Source organism: Macaca mulatta, chromosome 12, assembly GCF_049350105.2.
Source record: "Macaca mulatta isolate MMU2019108-1 chromosome 12, T2T-MMU8v2.0, whole genome shotgun sequence".
In the NCBI taxonomy this organism is placed as follows: domain Eukaryota; kingdom Metazoa; phylum Chordata; class Mammalia; order Primates; family Cercopithecidae; genus Macaca; species Macaca mulatta.
In genome coordinates, this window is record NC_133417.1 from 136,624,316 (window position 1) to 136,644,600 (window position 20,285).

The window sequence follows — 20,285 nt, forward strand, 5'->3', positions numbered from 1 at the left end:
AACAGGCCTCTGCTTCTGTGCTCCGTCTGGGCTCTGCAGATAAGGGGACTGCGATTAAGCCCGTTAAGCCAGGGGATGAGTGATGTGGAGGGGGATGAGCATCAGGGAGAGCAGAGAGCGGGCAGTGCTGGGCTGGGCGTGGGCACCCCTGAGCCACGCTGCCTTCTGTTTCATTCCTTCCCTGCTCAGGAGCTTGCTCTGACTTCCTCCAGGCAGTCCTGCTTCTCCATCCCTCCCCTCCACTTCAATTGATTGATAGATAGATAGATTGATTGATTGTAGAGAGAGGTGTCTCTGTGCTGCCCAGGCTAGTCTTGAACCCCTGGGCTCAAGCGATCCTCCCACCTCAGCCTCCCGAAGTGCTGGGATTACAGGCATGGGGCCCCCTCCACTTCTCTTCTCTCGCTCACCTTGCCCCAGGCCCATCCTGGCGCCAGGCAGTACTCCCCACAGGTCTCCTTGCACACAGCTCGCTGCCGAGTCTGGCCTGTGCTGGGAACTAACGCCCCACCCAGAGACCCCGTGGAAACCCCCACCTTCACGTTGAGTTTCTTGAGGAAGAGCCTTTGTGCTTTGTGTTCAGTCAGCACTGCAGGGAAAACTCATGAGGGGGAACCTGTTGGACCCTCAGACTGCTTGATCGGTTGAACGCAGGGCCAGAAAGAACATTCTAGGCAAAAGACGCAGCCCCAAATGCCAGGAGGAAATAGTTCCCAAGGGAAAAGGCCAATAATATGGCTTAGCATTTTGCAAAACATTGGCCTGAGGAAAGCTATTCTCATTTCCCCACCAACCGGGACTATCTTCAATATCAAAATCACATGCCTTGGGACTTCATAGCCCTGGGAGTTAAAATGCCCAGCCCTGTCTGAAATGGACCAGCAGGCAAGAGATACTACTGTCCCAGGAAGCCCCCCGTGCACACCCATGGCTGCCCCATCTCCTGGCTCCTGGCTCTCATAGTTAGGGAGTCTCTTGTTTTGTTTTGTTTTGTTTTGTTTTGTTTTGTTTGAGATGGAGTCTCGCTCTCTCGCCCAGGCTGGAGTGCAGTGGTGCGATCTTGGCTCACTGCAAACTCTGCCTCCCAGGTTCAGGTGATTCCTCTGCCTCACCCTCCTGAATAGCTGGGATTACAGGCATGTGTTACCATACCCGGCTAATTTTTGTATTTTTAGTAGAGACAGGGTTTCACCATGTTGGCCAGGCTGGTCTCAAACTCCTGACCTCAAGCTGCCTGCCTCGGCCTCCCAAAGTGCTGAGATTACAGGCGTGAGCCACCATGCTCGGCTGGTCTCGGTGGGACCTCTGAAAGTCTGCAGTGTGTCCTGTGCTGGAGGAAGTAGGAGAGGAGAATGGGACAGTTGAACCAGGACCACCTCACGGTCTCAGGACACTCCAGCTCAGTTCCTCCTTTTTATGACCACCCCGTCCCCTACCCTCACACGCCCTGGGAAGCTCCTGATCCTGGTCCTAGAGGACTTGCCTGACGTGGGCACAGCTTTGTGACTCCACGCGTTGTAATGGGGTTCCCCTGCGTGTAGCCCAGCAGTTCAGTGTGACTTCACTCAAGTATTCTCTTGTACACCTATGCTTTGTCTCCTGGCCTTATTCTAAGCACATGGAGCAGGTGCCACCTGTCCTGAAGCTCTATTTCTAGACCCAGATACAGGTGGAGACCGCCCAGTGCCACCCGCTGGGTTCTGGTATCAGAAATAGGTTCTCGTTTGGGTCAAAAGAGAATTATCTGGAAGTCAAAGCCCCTTGCTACAGGGAAACCTGCAGGGAAGATCCCTTTATATTTAAGATTAAATAGATCACATTGCAAAGCCGCAGAGCTGCTTCTAAAATGAAAGAGCTGAGAGGAGCTCGGCCTAAGGGAGTTGCGGATGCAGTCTCTGTCACAGTCACTGCAGCAGTGACATGGCCCCCCTCAGCTGTAGGAGAAGAGGAGAGGTGGGGTGGGAGAAGGGGTACGTGGCATCTGAGATGCAGCAATATCTGTCCCCAGGCCATTGGGGAGCCCTCCATATGCTATGATGCTCTCTAGGATTCTCCATCTGCTTCCCCGTGAAGGGCTCCTGTGTATCCCAGGTGGCCTGGTTCCGGGTGGGCATTAGCTACGGCACCAGTCATTGGGAGTGAGGGCACTTCCTGGCCACCCCGGGTGTACTTAGGGGTTCAGCATTAAGGAGCCTTGGGCTGCTCAGTGAGGAGCACCCTACCTCTCAGGTTGTTGGTTTTAGCAGATAAAACTACATGCCACCCAGTTACATTTGAGTTTCAGATAAGCAAATGTGCCTCCACATTTCATCTGGAGGTGCGTAGCCATGGCCCAGGGAGACAATTCGTTGTTCTGCGGGCTTTCCAGAGGCTGAGGGGTGCCAGGAAGGCTGAGCGGCCAGGGTGATCTGCACCTCCCTGGGCCGTGCCTGTTGCCGCCAGCGGTGTGCCTGCCATCCCCCGCTGCCTGGCAAGTTCCCGGCTGCACGAGTAAACAAGTATCCCAAGCCACAGGCGCCAGGGAGCCCGCAGGGCCTGGCCTGGGGTGTGTGCTTTTCTTGGCTTTCCAGCCCAGCCCAGGAGAGGGCATCCTTAGAGGGGCTCCACAGCAGATGTGGACTGAACTTCCTCTCCTCCTCCCCAGCAGCCATCAACGCCAAGCCAGGAGAGTGGCTCCCAAGAGCACGCCAGGAGGAGCCTCATCCGGCCCCCACGGGGACCTCCCGCCAGCCAAGGGAGGCGCCCCAGGACCCAGGCAGTGGAGAGACCACCAGGTAAGGGGGATGTCACTAGACCTCGAACCTTACTCTCAGTGCTCTGGGAGTGGGTGCCCCACACCGGATGCAGAGCACCCAGGAGACTTGGAAGGCTCCTCTGAGGCCCACCATCTGACAGGGGAAGCCAAGGAGCAGCGTCAAGATTCCCGGTGAAGTGCAGCTACCACTCCTGGCCACCCTCGGAGGGCTGTGCTGCCTGAGAGCTGTCAGGCAGACGGGAAGGACACGGCACTCAGAAGCATGCCCACAGGACCAGTTTTCAGAACTGCCAGACGGACATGTCCGGGGCTGTGTGATGGGGTGACTTAAGGACAGTGTCCTGTCTTAGCTTTTTGCATTTGGAGGAGGTGGGCTGGAGGGCAGAAAGATGGAGAAGGAGGTGAGTAAATGGTTTGGCTCAGAGGCCACTGCCTGAAACAGAAACTGGGCCTCCAGGCCAGGGTATGGTGGCGCACGCCTATAATCCCAGCACTTTGGGAGGCCAAGGCAGCAGGAAGATTGCTTGAGCCCAGGAATTGGAAACTAGCCTGGGCAACATAGTGAGACCCTGTCTCAAATAAATAAATAAATAAATAAATAAATAAATAAATAAATGAAAAAAAAGAAGAAGAAACTGGACCCCCAAGCAGAAGAAAAACAGAACGATGTTCTCTCTTCCACTGTACCACATGAGCACAGACTGGCCCTGTGGGTTATTAACGGTGTTCTCTCTTCCACTGTACCACGTGAGCACAGACTGGCCCTATGGGTTATTAACGGTGTTCTCTCTTCCACTGTACCACGTGAGCACAGACTGGCCCTGTGGGTTATTAACGGTGTTCTCTCTTCCACTGTACCACGTGAGCACAGACTGGCCCTGTGGGTTATTAGGCCTTCTTTAGGGTCTAGAAAGGACCTTTCCAATCTCGCCAGCTCTTTCTTTTGGATCTGGAGAAACCTGTTCAGGGAGAGGGGCCTGGCCTGGGTCTTAGACGCTGCGTGTCCCTGACCACCAGGCACGCCAGCTGCCTCTCACCACTTCCTCCTGGCCATGAAGGAAGCCAACCTCCTGGGGTGAAATACGGGGCTGGAGCAGGCTCAGCTTAGTTCTGGGGGCCCCGGGAGAGGACAGGCAGGAAGACCGAGCAGAACCTGCACCCACTGGTGGGGAAAATCAGAGAGAGAGAAAGAGGCAGGAGGAGAAATCAATGGGGAGTGGCAGACAGGAGGAGGATGCAGGAGAAAGGGGGTGCAGACGAGTGTGCTGAGCTTCCTTGGGTGGGGATGGGCTAGAAGCCGAAATTGGAACTGTGGGAAGGATGGGAAGGACTTTAGGACCTGGGCTAGGGAAGGGTGGGGACAGTGCTGGCCAAGAAGCAGAGGTGTCAAAGGTGGCCGCATTACTGGGGGAGGTGCCAAGCCCCTGGACTCCTCCAGTCCCACTGCCAACCTGCCTGGGGACCCAGGGACCCACCACCCCTACCTGGGCCTCCCCTCTCTCTGTGGCTGAAGAGGAGCTCATCTGCCAGACCAGGGGTTCTCAGGCTCTCAGCATCCCCCTGAAATGGGGACTCAAAATGAGAGACCACTGAGGGGTGGGCCAAAGCTCTCTCATGCCGCCAGTCCAGACTGGATCCTCCCCTGCGGTTCAGCCAGGCCAAACGTGCCCTTCCAGTGTAGGCCGCTTCTTTTTACTTCCTGCAAATGCTGAGTTCATTTCTGAGGCTCTCCACTGGGACAGCCCTCTCTCCCCAGAAATAACTGTTTTCACAGTAGGTAGGCAGCCGACCCCGAGAGACCTCATTACATCAAGCAGGGTTGCCTCACTGGCCCCCCGAGATTCTGTTGGGCACAAAGACCCCTCAGGGTCCAGCCTAGAAGTGCCCTCCCCTTGGTGTCAGTCACTAAAGCCAACTCGCATTTTAAGCCTGGGGGTTCAGTGTGAGGAAGAATAGGATTGAAAGAGGGAGAAGTACAAGTTGTTCCATCTCCCCCTTCCTCCCTCACTGGCAACATCATCTGGAATATTACGGCATTCTAGATGAGATATATATATGTATACCTCATATGTATGTGGTATACCTCATCTAGAATGCCATAATATTCTAAATGATAAGAGGCCATCTCTTGTCAGGCTGACTTCAGCCCCAATTCAGGTCTCAGCTAAGCATCCCTTCCTCCTGCCTGACCCCAAAGTGCGGGTCGCGCCCTTCTGCCAGGCTCACAGGAGCCAGAGTCCCTCCGTGAGATTGTGGGGAGACCCCACTGTGTTGTCATGTGGCTGCCTCTCACTGCCTCAGAGACAAGCACAGTGTCCAGGCATAGAGAGTGTGCAGGGCCTGCTGGGTGTACGGGGAATGTAGGGCATGCAGGAGTGTGCACAGTGTGCAAGGTATTCAGGAAGTGCATGGCTGCAGGGAGTGTGCCAGGAGTGCAGGAAATGCATGGCTGCAGGGAGTGTGCCAGCAGTGCAGGAAATGCATGGCTGCAGGGAGTGTGCCAGGAGTGCATGGCTGCAGGGAGTGTGCCAGGAGTGCAGGAAATGCAGGGCTGCAGGGAGTGTGCCAGGAGTGCAGGAAATGCATGGCTGCAGGGAGTGTGCCAGGAGTGCATGGCTGCAGGGAGTGTGCCAGGAGTGCATGGCTGCAGGGAGTGTGCCAGGAGTGCAGGAAATGCAGGGCTGCAGGGAGTGTGCCAGGAGTGCATGGCTGCAGGGAGTGTGCCAGGAGTGCAGGAAATGCAGGGCTGCAGGGAGTGTGCCAGGAGTGCAGGAAATGCATGGCTGCAGGGAGTGTGCCAGGAGTGCATGGCTGCAGGGAGTGTGCCAGGAGTGCATGGCTGCAGGGAGTGTGCCAGGAGTGCAGGAAATGCATGGCTGCAGGGAGTGTGCCAGGAGTGCATGGCTGCAGGGAGTGTGCCAGGAGTGCAGGAAATGCATGGCTGCAGGGAGTGTGCCAGGAGTGCAGGGCTGCAGGGAGTGTGCCAGGAGTGCAGGAAATGCATGGCTGCAGGGAGTGTGCCAGGAGTGCAGGAAATGCATGGCTGCAGGGAGTGTGCCAGGAATGCATGGCTGCAGGGAGTGTGCCAGGAGTGCAGGAAATGCATGGCTGCAGGGAGTGTGCCAGGAGTGCAGGGCGTCTGCGCTGTGCTCCTGTGCCTGGCCTAGGTGGTCAGAGTACCTGTTGATGAACAAGTGGGAGAAAGGGAGAAAGAGTGGTTCTCTATATGGCTTTGGTGGGGAACGTTTGTCCCCTCAACTTCCCTGAGCTCTGCTCTCTTGCTCTTTCAGGTGAGGTCTCACACCCAGAAGAGGAATTGGTAGATGGGCAGGAAGCCCCTGGGACAGTGGGGCCCTGGGTCAGTGGTAGACTGAATGATAGCACTGGTTACTTAGCTCAGCTTTCAGGTGTTTTAAGGCTAATGGCCACTCAAGCTCTGCTCCAGTGAATTCCAGCAACTGTCTTGCTGTAAAATTGCTTTCTCGGAGGCTGGGGAATAAAAGTCCAGACCTGCCAGGCGTGGTGGCTCATACCTGTAATCCCAGCACTTTGGGAGGCCGAGGTGGGTGGACCACGAGGTCAAGAGATAAAGATCATCCTGGCCAACATGGTGAAACCCTGTCTCTACTAAAAATACAAAAATTAGCTGGGCGTGGTGGCCCGTGCTTGTAGTCCCAGCTACTCGGGAGGCTGAGGCAGGAGAATCGCTTGAACTGGGAAGCCGAAGTTGCAGTGAGCTGAGATTGCGCCACTGCACTCCAGCCTGGATGACAGAGTGAGACTCCGTCTCAAAAAAAAAAAAAAAGCCCAGACCCTACAATCGTACTGCCTTCCCCCAACCCCCGTGGTGAAATTTGCCTTTTCCTTGGTCAGCTTCTTAGACTCCTTAGATTAAGTAGCAGGAGAAAACTAGTGTTGATCAGGCTTTAAAGATGTATTTAAATTAAGAAAGAAATGCATATATCCTGCGAAGAGCCCAAGTGCTCCCCACGAAGTATGTCAGTCCACAGAGGCTGACTTGCGCCCCGGAATGTGCAGGAAGGTGATGGCAGGGCTGCCTTGACTGTCACCTGTCGGTCCTTCTCAGCATGGCCCTGCCACTCCAGAAGAGCAGCCCCAGCCGGGTGCCGGGTGCTTGTGCCTGGAAGTTCACCTCCACGTGGCCTGAGGACAGGTGAGGGAGGGGGCTTTGTCTGAGGAGCTCCTCGCACCCAGGCCCAGGACACGATCAGAAGCAAATGTCAAAGATCCTGTCCTGCCACAGATGAGAAGTGATTATTTCGCAAGTGCTATGACATTTTTAAAATGAGAAGAGATTGTATATATGTCTACATGTATGCCTTTCCCCTCATGTTTGTCCCTGAGGATGGACAGCAGCTCCCAGTGACACATTCATGCATCCAGCTAAAGAAACAACACATACTCACGCCTGTAATCCCAGCACTTTGGGAGGCCGAGGCAGGCGGATCCCCTGAGGTCCAGGAGTTTGAGACTAGCCTGACCAACATGGGAAACCCTGTCTCTACTAAAAATACAAAAATTAGCCAGGCATGGTGGTGCATGCCTGTAATCCCAGCTACTTTGGAGGCTAAGGCAGGAGAATCGCTTGAACCCAGGAGGCGGAGGTTGCAGTGAGCCAAGATCGTGCCACTGCACTCCAGCCTGGGTGACAGAGCGAGACTGTGTCTCAGAAAAAAAAGAAAAACAACACATGAAGCCTCAGGAGGCCGAGGAGCTTGAGACGTGTTGCCCAATGTGTGCCCACGGCACAGGAGCTATGTGTGCAGCTGGTTCCTGTCTGCCTTTATCTGGTGTACTCTGTTCTGGCCCATTTCCCTACCTCTGCCCCTTTCTGGGTTTTCTCATCACCCAGATGAAATGTCCACAGCAATAACTGAGAGCCGGTTACGAACCCTCTGGGCAGAGTCGCCTAGGGGCCCTGAATGCTTTTGTTTGGCCTTAATGCAAACAGAAGGGACACAGGATCCTCTGCTGGGTGATGCTCAGCAGCCGGATTATGACTCAGCAGCATTCCAAACACAGGGAAAGACTCAGCATCTCCCGAGGCATGTTATGGCTCTTCCCTCTCAACACAATGTTCCTGTTGATAAGCTGAGATCCCATAAGGGCCAGGCTGCTCTAATAAACAATCAGCTACCTTGCAGAGCACCTCCCAACTTTCCTGTATATCACCCTTTACGTTTTTGCCAGGACCCAGTCCCGTGCGTTTCTGCGGCACATGACTTTCCATATGTCATAGGTGACTGCCGTCCTGGACTTCCTTTCCACATGGTTTCTCTGCTCTGCCCTAATCTGGCCTCATCTCGGGCCAGACCAGCACCATTTCCTGGCCCTGGCCCCTGGCTGCCTCCAGGCTGCTGAGCTCACCATGCTGGGGGGATGGCGGGCCCTGAGGCCACCAGGGGCTCAGCTGACGCTTACCAACAGCCGTCCACCCCACCTCCCACTGCATCCTTCCCAGAGCCGCTAGAGCGTCCAATGCAGGGGCCTAGCCTCCTAGGTCCACACAGGCACCGCCTGCAGCAGCCCCCAAGGTGGTCAGACTGCCTCATGGGGTGGGCTCTGCCAGGCCAAGGGGCAGCTCCCTGATGCTCTGCTGAGGGCCACTTTCTTTTTTTTTTGAAACAAAGTCTCGCCCTGTTGGCCAGGAGTGCAATGGTGTGATCTCAGCTCACTGCAACCTCCACCACCTGGGTTCAAATGATTCTCCTGCCTCAGCCTCCCGAGTAGCTGGGATTACAGGCATGCACCACCACCCGCAGCTAATTTTTGTATTTTTAGTAGAGACGGGGTTTCACTATGTTGGCCAGGCTCGTCTCGAACTCCTGACCTCAGGTGATCCACCCGCCTCGGCTTCCCAAAGTGCTGGAATTATAGGCGTGAGCCACCGCGCCTGGCCACGAGGGCTATTTTCTCCAGTGCCAGTGGGAGGGGCCAGCCAGCAGGAGCCCCAGTCTGAGAAGGCTCATTCCCACCACTCACAGCCATGTCCTAGGGAGAGGGGGGCAGGCTTAAGGTATATTAGTTAGGACTCTCCAGGGAAGCAGAGAAGCTGATTTTAGGGAATTGACTCATGTGATTGGAGAGGCTTGGCAAGTAAGTGCAAAATCTGATGGGGTAGGCCAGCAGGCTGGAGAGTCAGGGGAGAGTTGCAGTTCAGGTCCAAAGGCCACCAGCTGGCAGAACCCCTTCTTGCTCAGGGAATGCCAGTCTTTTTCTGTTATGGCCTTCAGCTGACTGGATGGGGCACTCATGTTATGGAGGGTGATCTGCCTCACTCCGAGCCCACTGATTCAAACGTTCATCTTGTCCAAAACAGAACTTCACAGAAACATCTAGAATAATATTTGACTGAATATCTGGGCACCATGGCCCAGCCAAATTGGGCCACCATGCCTGGCCCATAAAAATAACCATTATGGGCCAGGCATGGTGGCTCATGCCTGTAATCCTGGCACTGTGGGAGGCCAAGGTGGAAGGATCTCTTGAGGCCAGGAGTGTGAGGCCAGCCTGGGCAACATTAGCGAAACCCTACCTCTAAAAAAATAATAAAATTTTAAAAATTGGGCCAGCCGCGGTGGCTCGTGCCTGTAATCCCAGCACTTTTGGGAGGCCAAGGTGCGTGGATCATGAGGTCAGGAGATCAAGACCATCCTGGCCAGCGTGGTGAAAACCCTGGCCAGGGTTTTCTACTAAAAATACAAAAATTAGGCCGGGCACGGTGGCTCAAGCCTGTAATCCCAGCACTTTGGGAGGCCGAGACGGGCGGATCACGAGGTCAGGAGATCGAGACCAGCCTGGCTAACACGGTGAAACCCCGTCTCTACTAAAAATACAAAAAACTAGCCGGGCGAGGTGGCGGGCGCCTGTAGTCCCAGCTACTCGGGAGGCTGAGACAGGAGAATGGCGGGAACCCGGGAGGCGGAGCTTGCAGTGAGCTGAGATCCGGCCACTGCACTCCAGCCTGGGTGACAGAGCGAGACTCTGTCTCAAAAAAAAAAAAAAAAAAAAAAAAAAATTAGCCGGGTGTGGTGGCAGGTGCCTGTAGTCCCAGCTACTCGGGAGGCTGAGGCAGGAGAATCGCTTGAACCAGGGAGGTGGAGGTTGCAGTGAGCCAAGATCACGCCACTGCACTCCAGCCTGGGTAACAGAACGAGACTACGTCTCAAAACAAAACAAAGCAAAACAAATTTTAAAAAATTATTTGTAATGACCATCACATAAGGACTTTGATACCCAGTGCCAAATTGCTCTCCAAAAAGACGGTGTCCTCTTCCGGTTATCCTTGGGGTGGGAGGTCACGTAGTCCTGGGCCCTGCTGCCCAGGCTTTCTCTCCCTGGGCTTCTTTGGACTCACCTCAGCTGACCCTGACCTTGCAACTTGACCTTGCTGCCCATTGGCTTTAAGGCGCCATATGGAAGCCAGTTATCCCTCCTGGACTTGCACAGCCAGCTCCTCCAACCCTGGGGGGCCCTGGCTGCCTTTGAGGGCTGCCTCCCAGGCTAGCTGGTGCTGGCTGCCCTGCCCCCAAGACCATGTGATGGTCCTGGGGCTAACCTAGCACTAACCCCTGCCCTTACCACTGCCAGGAATAGTACCGCTATTCATGTGAGTCATTTTTACTAGGTTTTCTGTTGTTCCTTCTTAAAATATGGCAGGGCTACACTTAAAAATGCTAAAGATGGTAAATACTGTGGATATTTTACTACAATTTAAAATAAGTGAACTGGCCGGGCGCGGTGGCTCATACCTGTAATCCCAGCACTTTGGGAAGCAGAGGTGGGTGGATCACCTGAGGTCAGGAGTTTGAGACCAGCCTGGCCAACATTGTGAAACCCCGTCTCTTCTAAAAATACAAAAATTAGCCGGGCGTGCTAGTGCATGCCTGTAATCCCAGCTACTCGGGAGTCACGAGAACTTGAACCCAGGAGGCAGAGGTTACAGTGAGCCGAGATCGCACCATTGCACTCTAGCCTGGGCAACAAAAGCAAAACTCCATTTCAAAAAAAAAATGATAAAATAAGTTAACTATTATAATAATGACACAAAATGTCAAAATATGAATAGTAAAACATAAAAATTTGAACCAAATAATATTAAAACACCACATTTGATGGTTACACACATTATACCTGCATCAAAATATCACACTGTACCCCATAAATATGTACAATTATGTATCAGTTTAAAAAAGAAAGAAGTCACCTCACTAGACCATGTACAAAGCTCCTTTGTATGTGTAAACACATCAGCAAAGCTTTCATGTAATGATTTGACAGCCCAGTTCCCAGGTCAGATAGCCCCGTGTATCTGTGAACTCATCCCATCAGGAGATGCATCCTGATCGCTGATCCCCAGCCCCTAGCAGAATTCTCAGCACCATGAGCTCTATCAATGAACGAAAGAAAAGCAGAGCATCCATTCATTAAATCCGAGTATATACATCAGAAGAAATAATACCCAACTCTGGTAAATGCTAACGACAGTCTGCGTGGACGTGTGGAGAGGGTGGGGTGAGACTCATAAAAGCAGAGTGGTAACAGGAGCCTGTTACTGTACCTACAAGTAAGCAACAATGTCACATAGGCAAAAGGTAGAATGTGGAAAATATTTAGGGGAGTAGTGTTATGAGTGATACAAAAATTTTAATTTTTGAGACAGGGTCACACTTTGTTGCCCAGGTTGGAGGGCCGTGGTGTGAACAAGGCTCACTGCAGCCTTGACCTCCCAGGCACAAGTGATCTTCCTGCCTCAGCCTCCCAAGTAGCTGGTACTACAGGCACGTGCCACCATGCCCAGCTAATTTTTGTATTTTTTTTTTGTAGAGATGGGATTTGGCCATGTTGCCCAGTCTAATCTCGAACCCCTGAGCTCAAGCGATCTACCTGTCTCGGCCTCCCAAAGTGCCAGGATTACAGGCATGAGCCACCACACCCAGCTATGTTACAATTAAAAAATAATAATAATAGGGCTAAATTCCTACTATACTTTTGAACCTAGTTTGAAGACTTCTTACCTAAAAAGTATGAGCAGTTTGTATACCACTGTTTTCCAATTTGGATTTGGAGACTTTTCAGATGTAAGTATTATTTTTTAAATTATTTTATGTGTGTGTGTGTGTATGTGTGTGTGTGTGTGTGTGTGTGTGTGTGTGTGTGTATATATATATATATTTTTTTTTTTTTTTGAGGCAGAGTCTCACTCTATCACCCAGACTGTAGTGCAGTGGCACAATCTTGGCTCACTGCAACCTCCACCTCCCGGGTTCAAGTGATTCTCCTGCCTCAGCCTCCTGAGTAGCTGGGATTACAGGTGCGCACCACCATGCTTGGCTAATTTTTTGTATTTTTAGTAGAGACGGGTTTCACCATACTGGCCAGGCTGGTCTCGATCTTCTGACCTCATGATCTGCCCGCCTTGGCCTCCCAAAGTGCTGGGCTTACAGGCGTGAGCCACTGCGCCTGACCTATTTTTCTCATTATTAAAGTGGTATATTGTCAATGTAAAAAAAGGCATATAGAAACAAATCAAACCAAAGAATCCCACAGTCTCCTCCCAAATCCTACTCCCCAGAACCATACCTCCATCTAAGGGGTCCTAACAACTGGGCCCAGGATATGACCTCACTGAATTTTCACAGCTGTTCCTTAGACATTTTACAGGCAGGGAAACTGAGGCTCCCAAGGTATCAGGGAACATCTGTGCAGTCACCTTATGAAGAGCAGTGGGGCCGGACCCAAAGCTCCATGGCGCAGGGATTCTTTCCCATTGGTGCCTGCATTTCCCCACCTATGCCCATTGTCTCCTTCTGCCTGTGGTTTCTTTTTTATGTATTTGTTTGTTTATTTATTTATTTATTTATTTATTTAGAGATGGAGTTTCGCTCTGTCACCCAGGCTGGAGTGCAGTGGTGTGATCTTGGCTCACTGCAACCTCTGCCTCCCAGGTTCAAGCAATTCTCCTGTCTCAGCCTCCTGACTAGCTGGGACTACAGGCGTCTGCCACCACGCCTGGGTGATTTTTGTATTTTTAGTAGAGATGGGGGGTCTCACCATATTGGTCAGGCTGGTCTCCAACTCCTGACCTCAGGTGATCCACCTGCCTCAGCCTCCCAAAGTGTTAGATTACAGGCGTGAGCCACTGTGCTCGGCCAGTTTCTTTTTTTCTTTTCTTTTTTTTTTTTTTTTTTTTTTTTTTTTGAGACAGAATTTCGCTCTTGTCGCCCAGACTGGAGTGCAATGGTGCAGTCTTGGCTCACCGCAACCTCCTCCCAGGTTCAAGGGGTTCTCCTGCCTCAGCCTCCTGAGGAGCTGGAATTACAAGCACCCACCACCACGCCCAGCTAATTTTTGTATTTTTAGTAGTGATGGGGTTTCACCATGTTGGCCACGCTGGTCTCGAACTCCTGACCTCAGGTGATTCATCCGCCTTGGCCTCCCAGAGTGCTGGGATTACAGGCGGGAGCCATCACATCCGGCCCCTCCTGTAGTTTCTAACACTGTGGTAGCTGGGACTCCAGGTTGCACGTTTTGTTCTAGGGAATGTGCATCAGCCTTCACCTGCAAGCCCCGGGCCCCCAGCACTCCAGAGATGCTGGACTGGAACCTACCCAAGGCAAAGGCGTCAGTTCTGGCCCCTCCGTTCTCTTCGTGTGGCCCCCAGCAGGCCAGCCGCCCCGGCTCCACAGCGTCCTCCACAAGGGGCCTGCCGAGTAAGTCAGCCTGGGCCCCGCTGGCATGGGAGGATGGCTACCCGCCCACCCGGAGGGAGGGGCATTTTGGTGCTGCATTTGGCCCCGTGCTCCTGTGTGTGCCAGGCCAGGCCAGAAGGGGAGAAGGCCTGCTTCCCTTCCAAACACAAACAGGCCCCAGTGGGCGGCTTCCTTTCCTCCAGGGACAGGTTCTGCATGAATCTTCCTTCCTATTAAATTCCCTTTGGCCTCAGTGACTCAAACTCAAGCTGAGGAGGGAGACCTCCAGGCAGGTCACTGAGAGAGAAGCCCCTTCCCCCCTACCCTCTGTGGAGCTTATAGATTTGGCCCTGAGCTGGCCCTACTGCCCTGGGGTTAGCCCTGAAACTCAGACCTGCCCTGGTGGAAGGTGGTCCAGCCCCTGGTCCAGCCGCTGTGTCCCTGCCTGGCCCAGCCTCTCAGGCCACCCCCAGGTCAAACAGAAGCGGGTGTCTGCTCGCAGGCTGGATGGAGGGGCTGTCAGAGGGCCTGCAAATGGGATGGGCCCAAGGGCCCCCACTCTCTCCCTGGGGCCTCCCTCTCACCCTCTCACCTGAGGCTCACTGTAAGGACAACTTTGTCTTTCTCTGTCGCCTTCCAGCCTCTGCCAGTTGATAGCCCCTCCACCTCCACGCCCCAGCTGAGCTGAACCTTTCTAGAGGGCTTTACCAAAACTCAGGGGAAACAAAAGGACAGAACAAAAGAAGGTCAGGCAGGATGAAAGGGGTCCCGCTCAGGATATGCGCATTTCTGTGGCCGCCCCCAGCCCGCCCCACCCCACTACCTTCCTGGCCGGGCCCTGGGCGCTCTGGTCAGCTGGGGACATGCTGGGTCGGAAGTGGGGGTAATGGCCATGGCTGGGGAGCCAGGTTGGGACCCCTCCCGCCTCCCACTGGGAAACACGCCCCAAACCCCAGCCGAGCCAGCCCAGGTCAGGTGCAGAGGAAATGCGGCAAATCCAGGGGCGGCTCAGCCAGGAGGAAGGTGCCACTGGGGCAGGGATCCCCAGTTCATAGCGACAGTGACACCAGCAGCTGGCGGCTGGCCTGGCCCCACATCTAGCAGCATAGCATGGTCGCGGTGTGGACGGCTCAGCTAGCCATGGGCGTTGTGTGTCCTGTGGGCTCAACAAAACTGTGAGCTGTTGCCAGCAAAGCTGGCTGAGCGACCCGCACCAAAGGGCCTGCTTCCTGTGAGGAAAAACTGGCCTGCCAGTCGAGCCCCGGCCACAGAACAGGCGACCTGGGGGAGGGAATGTTCCCTCACTTCTAAGCCGGCTGAAAGAGGGACTGAGTGGGACAGAGGGATTCTGTGCGGAGACCGCACAACGCTGGCGTCTTGCTCTGGCTTTTCTCTCCAGGCAGCCAGTCTCACAGGAAGTAAGGATGTCCCCGGGTGTCCCCATCACGTTGCCGGAGGACCAGCCAGCTTCCCGCTCTCAGCTGGCAGCAGCTGCCAGTGATGGATGTAAAGGGACAGTTGTCCACAAGACTCGGGGAGCTGAGGGGAGGCCAGCTCTCCAGGCAGCACCAGACCAAGGCCATCGCAGCCCCACCGGCTGGGTCACTTTCTCCCGGGGCAGAGCCACCAAGGAGGGCCGGGGAGAGCCTGGAACTGCGTCCTGACGAGGGGGATTTCCTGCTTACCCTTCACACACACAGGAGGGGGTGGCTTTTGCCCGCAGGAGATCTTCTGGCCCCAGAAACAGCAGGTGCTGGATTTGCAGCCCTGGCCCTCCAGGCCCCAACGGGGCGACAGTGTGGGGCCAGCCTGGAGCAGGGCCTTTCCAAGGCTGCTGAATCCAGCTCTCCTCACTCAGACCGACTACCGGGACCCAGAAGGAACTTAGATGAAGCTCATTTTATTCTCAAGCCTGTGTCTCAGCAGCAAAGTTGGTGTTTTCTTCCTCTGTTAAAATCTGAGAAAGAAGGCCGGGCGCAGTGGCTCACGCCTATAATTCCATCACTTTGGAAGGCCGAGGCGGGCAGATCACGAGGTCAGCAGATCGAGACCATCCTGGCTAACATGGTGAAACCCCGTCTCTACTAAAAAAATAAAAAAAAATGAGCAGGGCGTTGTGGCAGGCGCCTGTAGTCCCAGCTACTCAGAAGGCTGAGGCAGGAGAATGGCATGAAGCCGGGAGGCGGAGCTTGCAGTGAGCCTAGATCATGTCCCTGCACTCCAGCCTGGGCGACAGAGCAAGACTCCGTCCCAAAAAAAAAAAAATCTGAGAAAGAATATGGCGTGCTCCACCCTCTTCAAAGCTCTGTGCCTCTGCACACGTTTTTTGAAGGCCTTAAAAAGGTCGCTGGTGTGACCAGGGAGCACCTTCTGCCTCCCTCCCTGCACCGGGACCATAGACACAAACAGCTCTACCCACAAAGTGGCCCGTCCTGCAGGGCAGGCCTGTGCGCCCCTCACCAGGGCTGTCGTCAGAGTCCAGACTTAGGGCAGAGGAAGGATGTTTGCCTTCAGGACCAGCAAGTCACAGGTGTCCTGGATGTTACCCAAGCTCTAAAATCAAATAAAACCCATTGGTATTTAATGCTCTGTGTGTGTGTGTGTGTGTGTGTGTGTGTGTGTGTGTGTGTGTGTGTGTGAAGGGAAACGGAAAGCAGATAAAAGTCATGTGCCCTCCCCCAGGCACCTGATCGGCCCACCAGACCCTTCAATGGGGACATCTCTGTGGTCCCAGTGGTCGTAAATAAAGGCTAAGCGCTGGATTTTTCCACAGCCCCCTGACACCTCAGGAGCGCAGGCAGAGGAGGCAAACAGGAGGCCAGGTTACCCAAGAGATGACCAGAAGCTCATCCAGGGCCAGGACCCCGGTTAATCTTGTGAGTTCTTGGCAGTGGCTCCAGGCTGGGCACATTAGATACTGTCGTGTGACTGGCCTGGTAGCCACCTCTTGGTTCTCCGGAAATGTGTGAGGCCACTCTGTGCTCCGGGAAGAAGGTTGCCGTCCTGACCTATCAGCCTCCAGGCCCTCTCTGAACTCCTTACTTGACCTGGAGGCTTCGGGAGCAAACCCACAGCTCGCCCCTGGTGTCAGTGGTGCAGACAGAGGAAAAGTACAGAGTTCCCAAATGCTACTCCTCCGTGGTGAGACTTTGAAAAGGTGTAGAGTGGTTGCAGACGAACAGCAAAGGAGTGAAATGGAAAAATCTCTCTCGCTCCCCACAAGAAGTCCACTCCCCTCCGGATTCCTCAGATGCCACTGGCTGGCACAGCCTTTCCCGCCCTTGGTGTGGGAGCAGCAGAAATCCAGGGGATGGGAGAATCATCGGGGTCAGGTCAGTGTCTACCTCGTATGAAGTCAACAACTACTTTTCCCTCGAGCCTACCAAAGAGCTAAAGTCTGATCTGTAGTTGTCTGATGGTTTGAGGAGAAAAGATAGTCTTTTAGAGAAGTGGGGAGTATCCAACTTAGGGTCAAAATACACTGAGATTAGGCTGGGCGCAGTGGCTCACACCTGTAATCCCAGCACTTTGGGAGGCCAAGGCAGGCGGATCACTTGAGGCCTCCAGGAGTTCAAGACCAGCCTGGCCAACATGGCGAAACCCGGTCTCTACTAAAATACAAAAAATTAGCTGGATGTGATAGTGTGCACCTGTAATCCCAGCTACTCGAGGAGGCTGAGGCACAAGAATCGCTTGAACCTGGGAGATGGAGGTTGCAGTGAGCCGAGATCATGCCCCTGCACTCCAGCCTGGGCGACAGACAGAGACTCCGTCAAAAAAAAAAAAAAAAAAAAAAAAAACAGTTGAGATTACTAGGTGAGATACGGGTGGTTCTTCCGGGAAAGTGCTGAAAATATCACCCAGGCCTCGGCACCACACCCTGGGAGGGTCCACTCCTGGGCGCACGCCTCTGCATTCCAACGCTGACAGCTAGAAATATACTTTGTAAAATACCAACAACTTATTCACAAATATTCCAACTATCTACTGGCTCCAGTGAGCTTGCTGAGGATGGGTATGACCAAAGTCTAAGGGGAAAAAATCGGAAACACAAATAAACCTGCTTAAAAGTCAGGTCTCCAGATGGAGATCCGAGCGGATGGCTCCTAAGGTTTGCCCCTGAAAACTACCAAGGGAAGCCACAGAGAAGGATATTTGGACCTTCTAGAAAATGGTAAGGCCCCAGGTGGATTATGCTTCCTCTGCCCTGGAGGCTGAGCCACCCCTCTGGTTTCTTCTGAGTGGGACTTGATCTCATTTCTGCATTAACAGCAAAGTGGAACTGTCTGGCAAGAGCTTAAATTAGGACCTGTGGTGGGGACTTTAATAGGCAGGTGGAGGTTTGAGATCCAGTTCGCTGCCAGAAATTAGTCAATAGGTGAGGAAAGATTTGACCCAAATCAAAAGAGCCAAAAAATAATAATAATAAAATAAAAATAAAAATAAAAAACCCAGATGAACAAATAAGGTTCATGAAAAAAAAAAAAAAAGCCATGATAAAATATCAAACTTTTTAATAAAAACAAGTCTGGCCCTGTACTTGGATGACCCCACCTGTCTTGTCTAACCCTAATCCCAGCCCCAGTTTTAATAAAACTGTATTTACAAAATGGGCAGCTGGGACGCGGACCAGAGTTACCAATTTGATTTTTTTAAATATTGCATTAAAGTATTACATCATTTGTCTTCATACTGAGTTTTGGGGTATCCCTCTAAATTTTGTATGCAAGGTGAATACCTCACCCCCTCTTCCTAATCCTGGCCTAGAATCTGGGGGATCCCTCTGACCCTTCCACAGTGCCTGATAGCACAGCCTGTGGCTGGTGGTGTGCCTGTTTGCCTATCTTTATCTCTCCAGATACTATTTGGGGTGTGCTGTTCTAAGAAGTGATTAGGTTAGCTTTTGCATATAACAAACTACCTCTGAAACTTAGTGGCTTAAACCAACAAATATATTAGCTTTATAATGATGTGGATCAGTGATGGGGGCTGGGCACAGACAGGCAATTCTTCTGCTGGGCTTGGCTGAACTCAACTGTGTCTTGTGGTCAGAGGGCAGTCAGGGCTTCACTCATGTCTGGTAGTGGGCTGTTGGCTGAGCCCTTAGTTCTCCTCCAGCTTAGGCTCGTTCACATGGTGGCCTCGGGGCTCCCATGGCAGTAAGAGAAATCAAGCCCAAGTCTCATATCCACGTTCGCTATTCTCCCATTGTCCAAAGCAGATCACATGGCCAAGGCACAAGTCTGTGTGAAAGAACGTGGATACAGGGACCCCCAATGAACCAGGGGCAATACTGCTGCAATCTACCACATAGATACTGTTCAGAACTTTGCAGAACTGAATCTTTTAGGGCTGTTTTTCCATTGTGGTATACCCTGTCCATTTAGATTCAATTGAACAAATATATTCTTTGGGGCTGCAGTGTGTCAGGATGTGGAGACACAGTCCCATTGGCTTTCAAGTTGCCATCCATCTTGTAGGGAGAATTTCTGGCCTTTTCGGATGGCCACAGGCCAGGCCGGAGCACCAGCCCCAGGCTGAAGCATCAGGCAGGTTTCTAGGAAATAGTTGCAAAATTAACAAAAAGTCAGGCATACAGAGCCCCATCCAGAGTCATCTCCTTAAGTTGTCTACTGAAGCCTGGGGGTCGATGGGATCTCAGAAGGGGGACTAGAGAAATAGGAAACAGGATAGAACCGGGGGGTGAGAAAGAAGAGGGCGGGTGCAGGAGTTTCAGGGAAGGAGGAGGAGGAGGACTAGGGATGCAGGGAGGAGGACTAGGGGTGCAGGGGGAGGACCAGTGATGCAAGCTCTGGAACCCAGGGAGGAAAGCAGGGGATGGAGGGCGGTTGCCATAGTCAGGCTGTAGAGGAGATGGGGAAGAAGATAACAGGCTGAGGCCAGCTTGAGAGCAGTTTCCTTAGAGCACTGGCCAGAGGTCAGCCTGCACCCGTGCCTGTCAAGGCAGTGAGCTGGTTGCCAAAGGCATTGAGGTCAGAGGGGAGACCCGGAGAAGGCAGGAAGGTGGATGGCAGGAGCTCTAAGAAGGGAGGCTGGAGCAACGGCCTCAAAGCTGTGATCCTGAGGGATGCTGGGAAGCAAGGAGTCCACCCGGCCGTCCTCTGGCCCCTGGGCAGGAGGCAGTGGTGTGTGGCCAGTTTGGGACAGCTCACGGAGCTGATTACTAAGTTTGGGGGGAATTCTTTTTTTTGTTGTTGCTGTTTTTGTTTTGTTTTGTTTTTGAGACGGAGACTCACTCTGTTGCCCAGGCTGGAGTGCAATGGCACGGTCTCAGCTCACTGCAACCTCTGCCTCCCAGGTTCAAGTGATTCTCCTGCCTCAGCCTCCCAAGTAGCTGGGATTACAGGCACGTGCCACCATGCCTGGCTAATTTTTGTATTTTTAGTAGAGACAAGGTTTCACCATGTTGGTCAGGCTGGTCTCCAACTCCTGACTTCATGATCTGCCCACCTCAGCCTCCCAAAGTACTGGGATTACAGGCATGAGCCACCATGCCCGGCCCAGTTTGGGGGAATTCTATGAGCTGCTTTTAAACATAGCCATTACCAAACTTAAGTTATATAAACTTATAGTAAAATAAATTCTATTAAAAACAAAAGGAATAAATAATCAAAACATCTTTTCCTAAGGATTTTCCTGCATCCACTGTCCTCTGCCCTGGAGGTTATTCACATCTATTGCATCTGTATGGTGGAAATATGACAGAATTAACGAAGGCTGCTAGACATCCCTTCCCAATTCTGTATTCAGTGACATCATTTTGGTAGCTTGAAACTGGCCATAGTGGAGGTATTTAA

At 52.9% G+C, this 20,285-nt stretch overlaps 1 protein-coding gene across 16 annotated transcripts in view; it reads left to right on the forward strand.

Moving 5' to 3' along the window:
• Positions 1–20,285, forward strand: part of ARMC9 (armadillo repeat containing 9) — a 203,956-nt gene that overhangs the window by 165,922 nt on the left and 17,749 nt on the right. For 3 of the 16 annotated variants that reach the window (XM_077957877.1, XM_015111334.3, XM_077957884.1), the window contains 3 exons: positions 2,648–2,774; positions 13,316–13,488; positions 14,867–17,641. In XM_077957877.1, coding sequence (XP_077814003.1) covers positions 2,648–2,774; positions 13,316–13,488; positions 14,867–14,889 — 323 coding nt within the window. In that variant the 3' untranslated portion in view covers positions 14,890–17,641. Of the gene's footprint in view, positions 1–2,644; positions 2,775–13,315; positions 17,642–20,285 lie in introns of those variants that run through there. The other 13 variants (XM_077957876.1, XM_077957875.1, XM_077957879.1 and 10 more) reach the window with 9 other exon arrangements.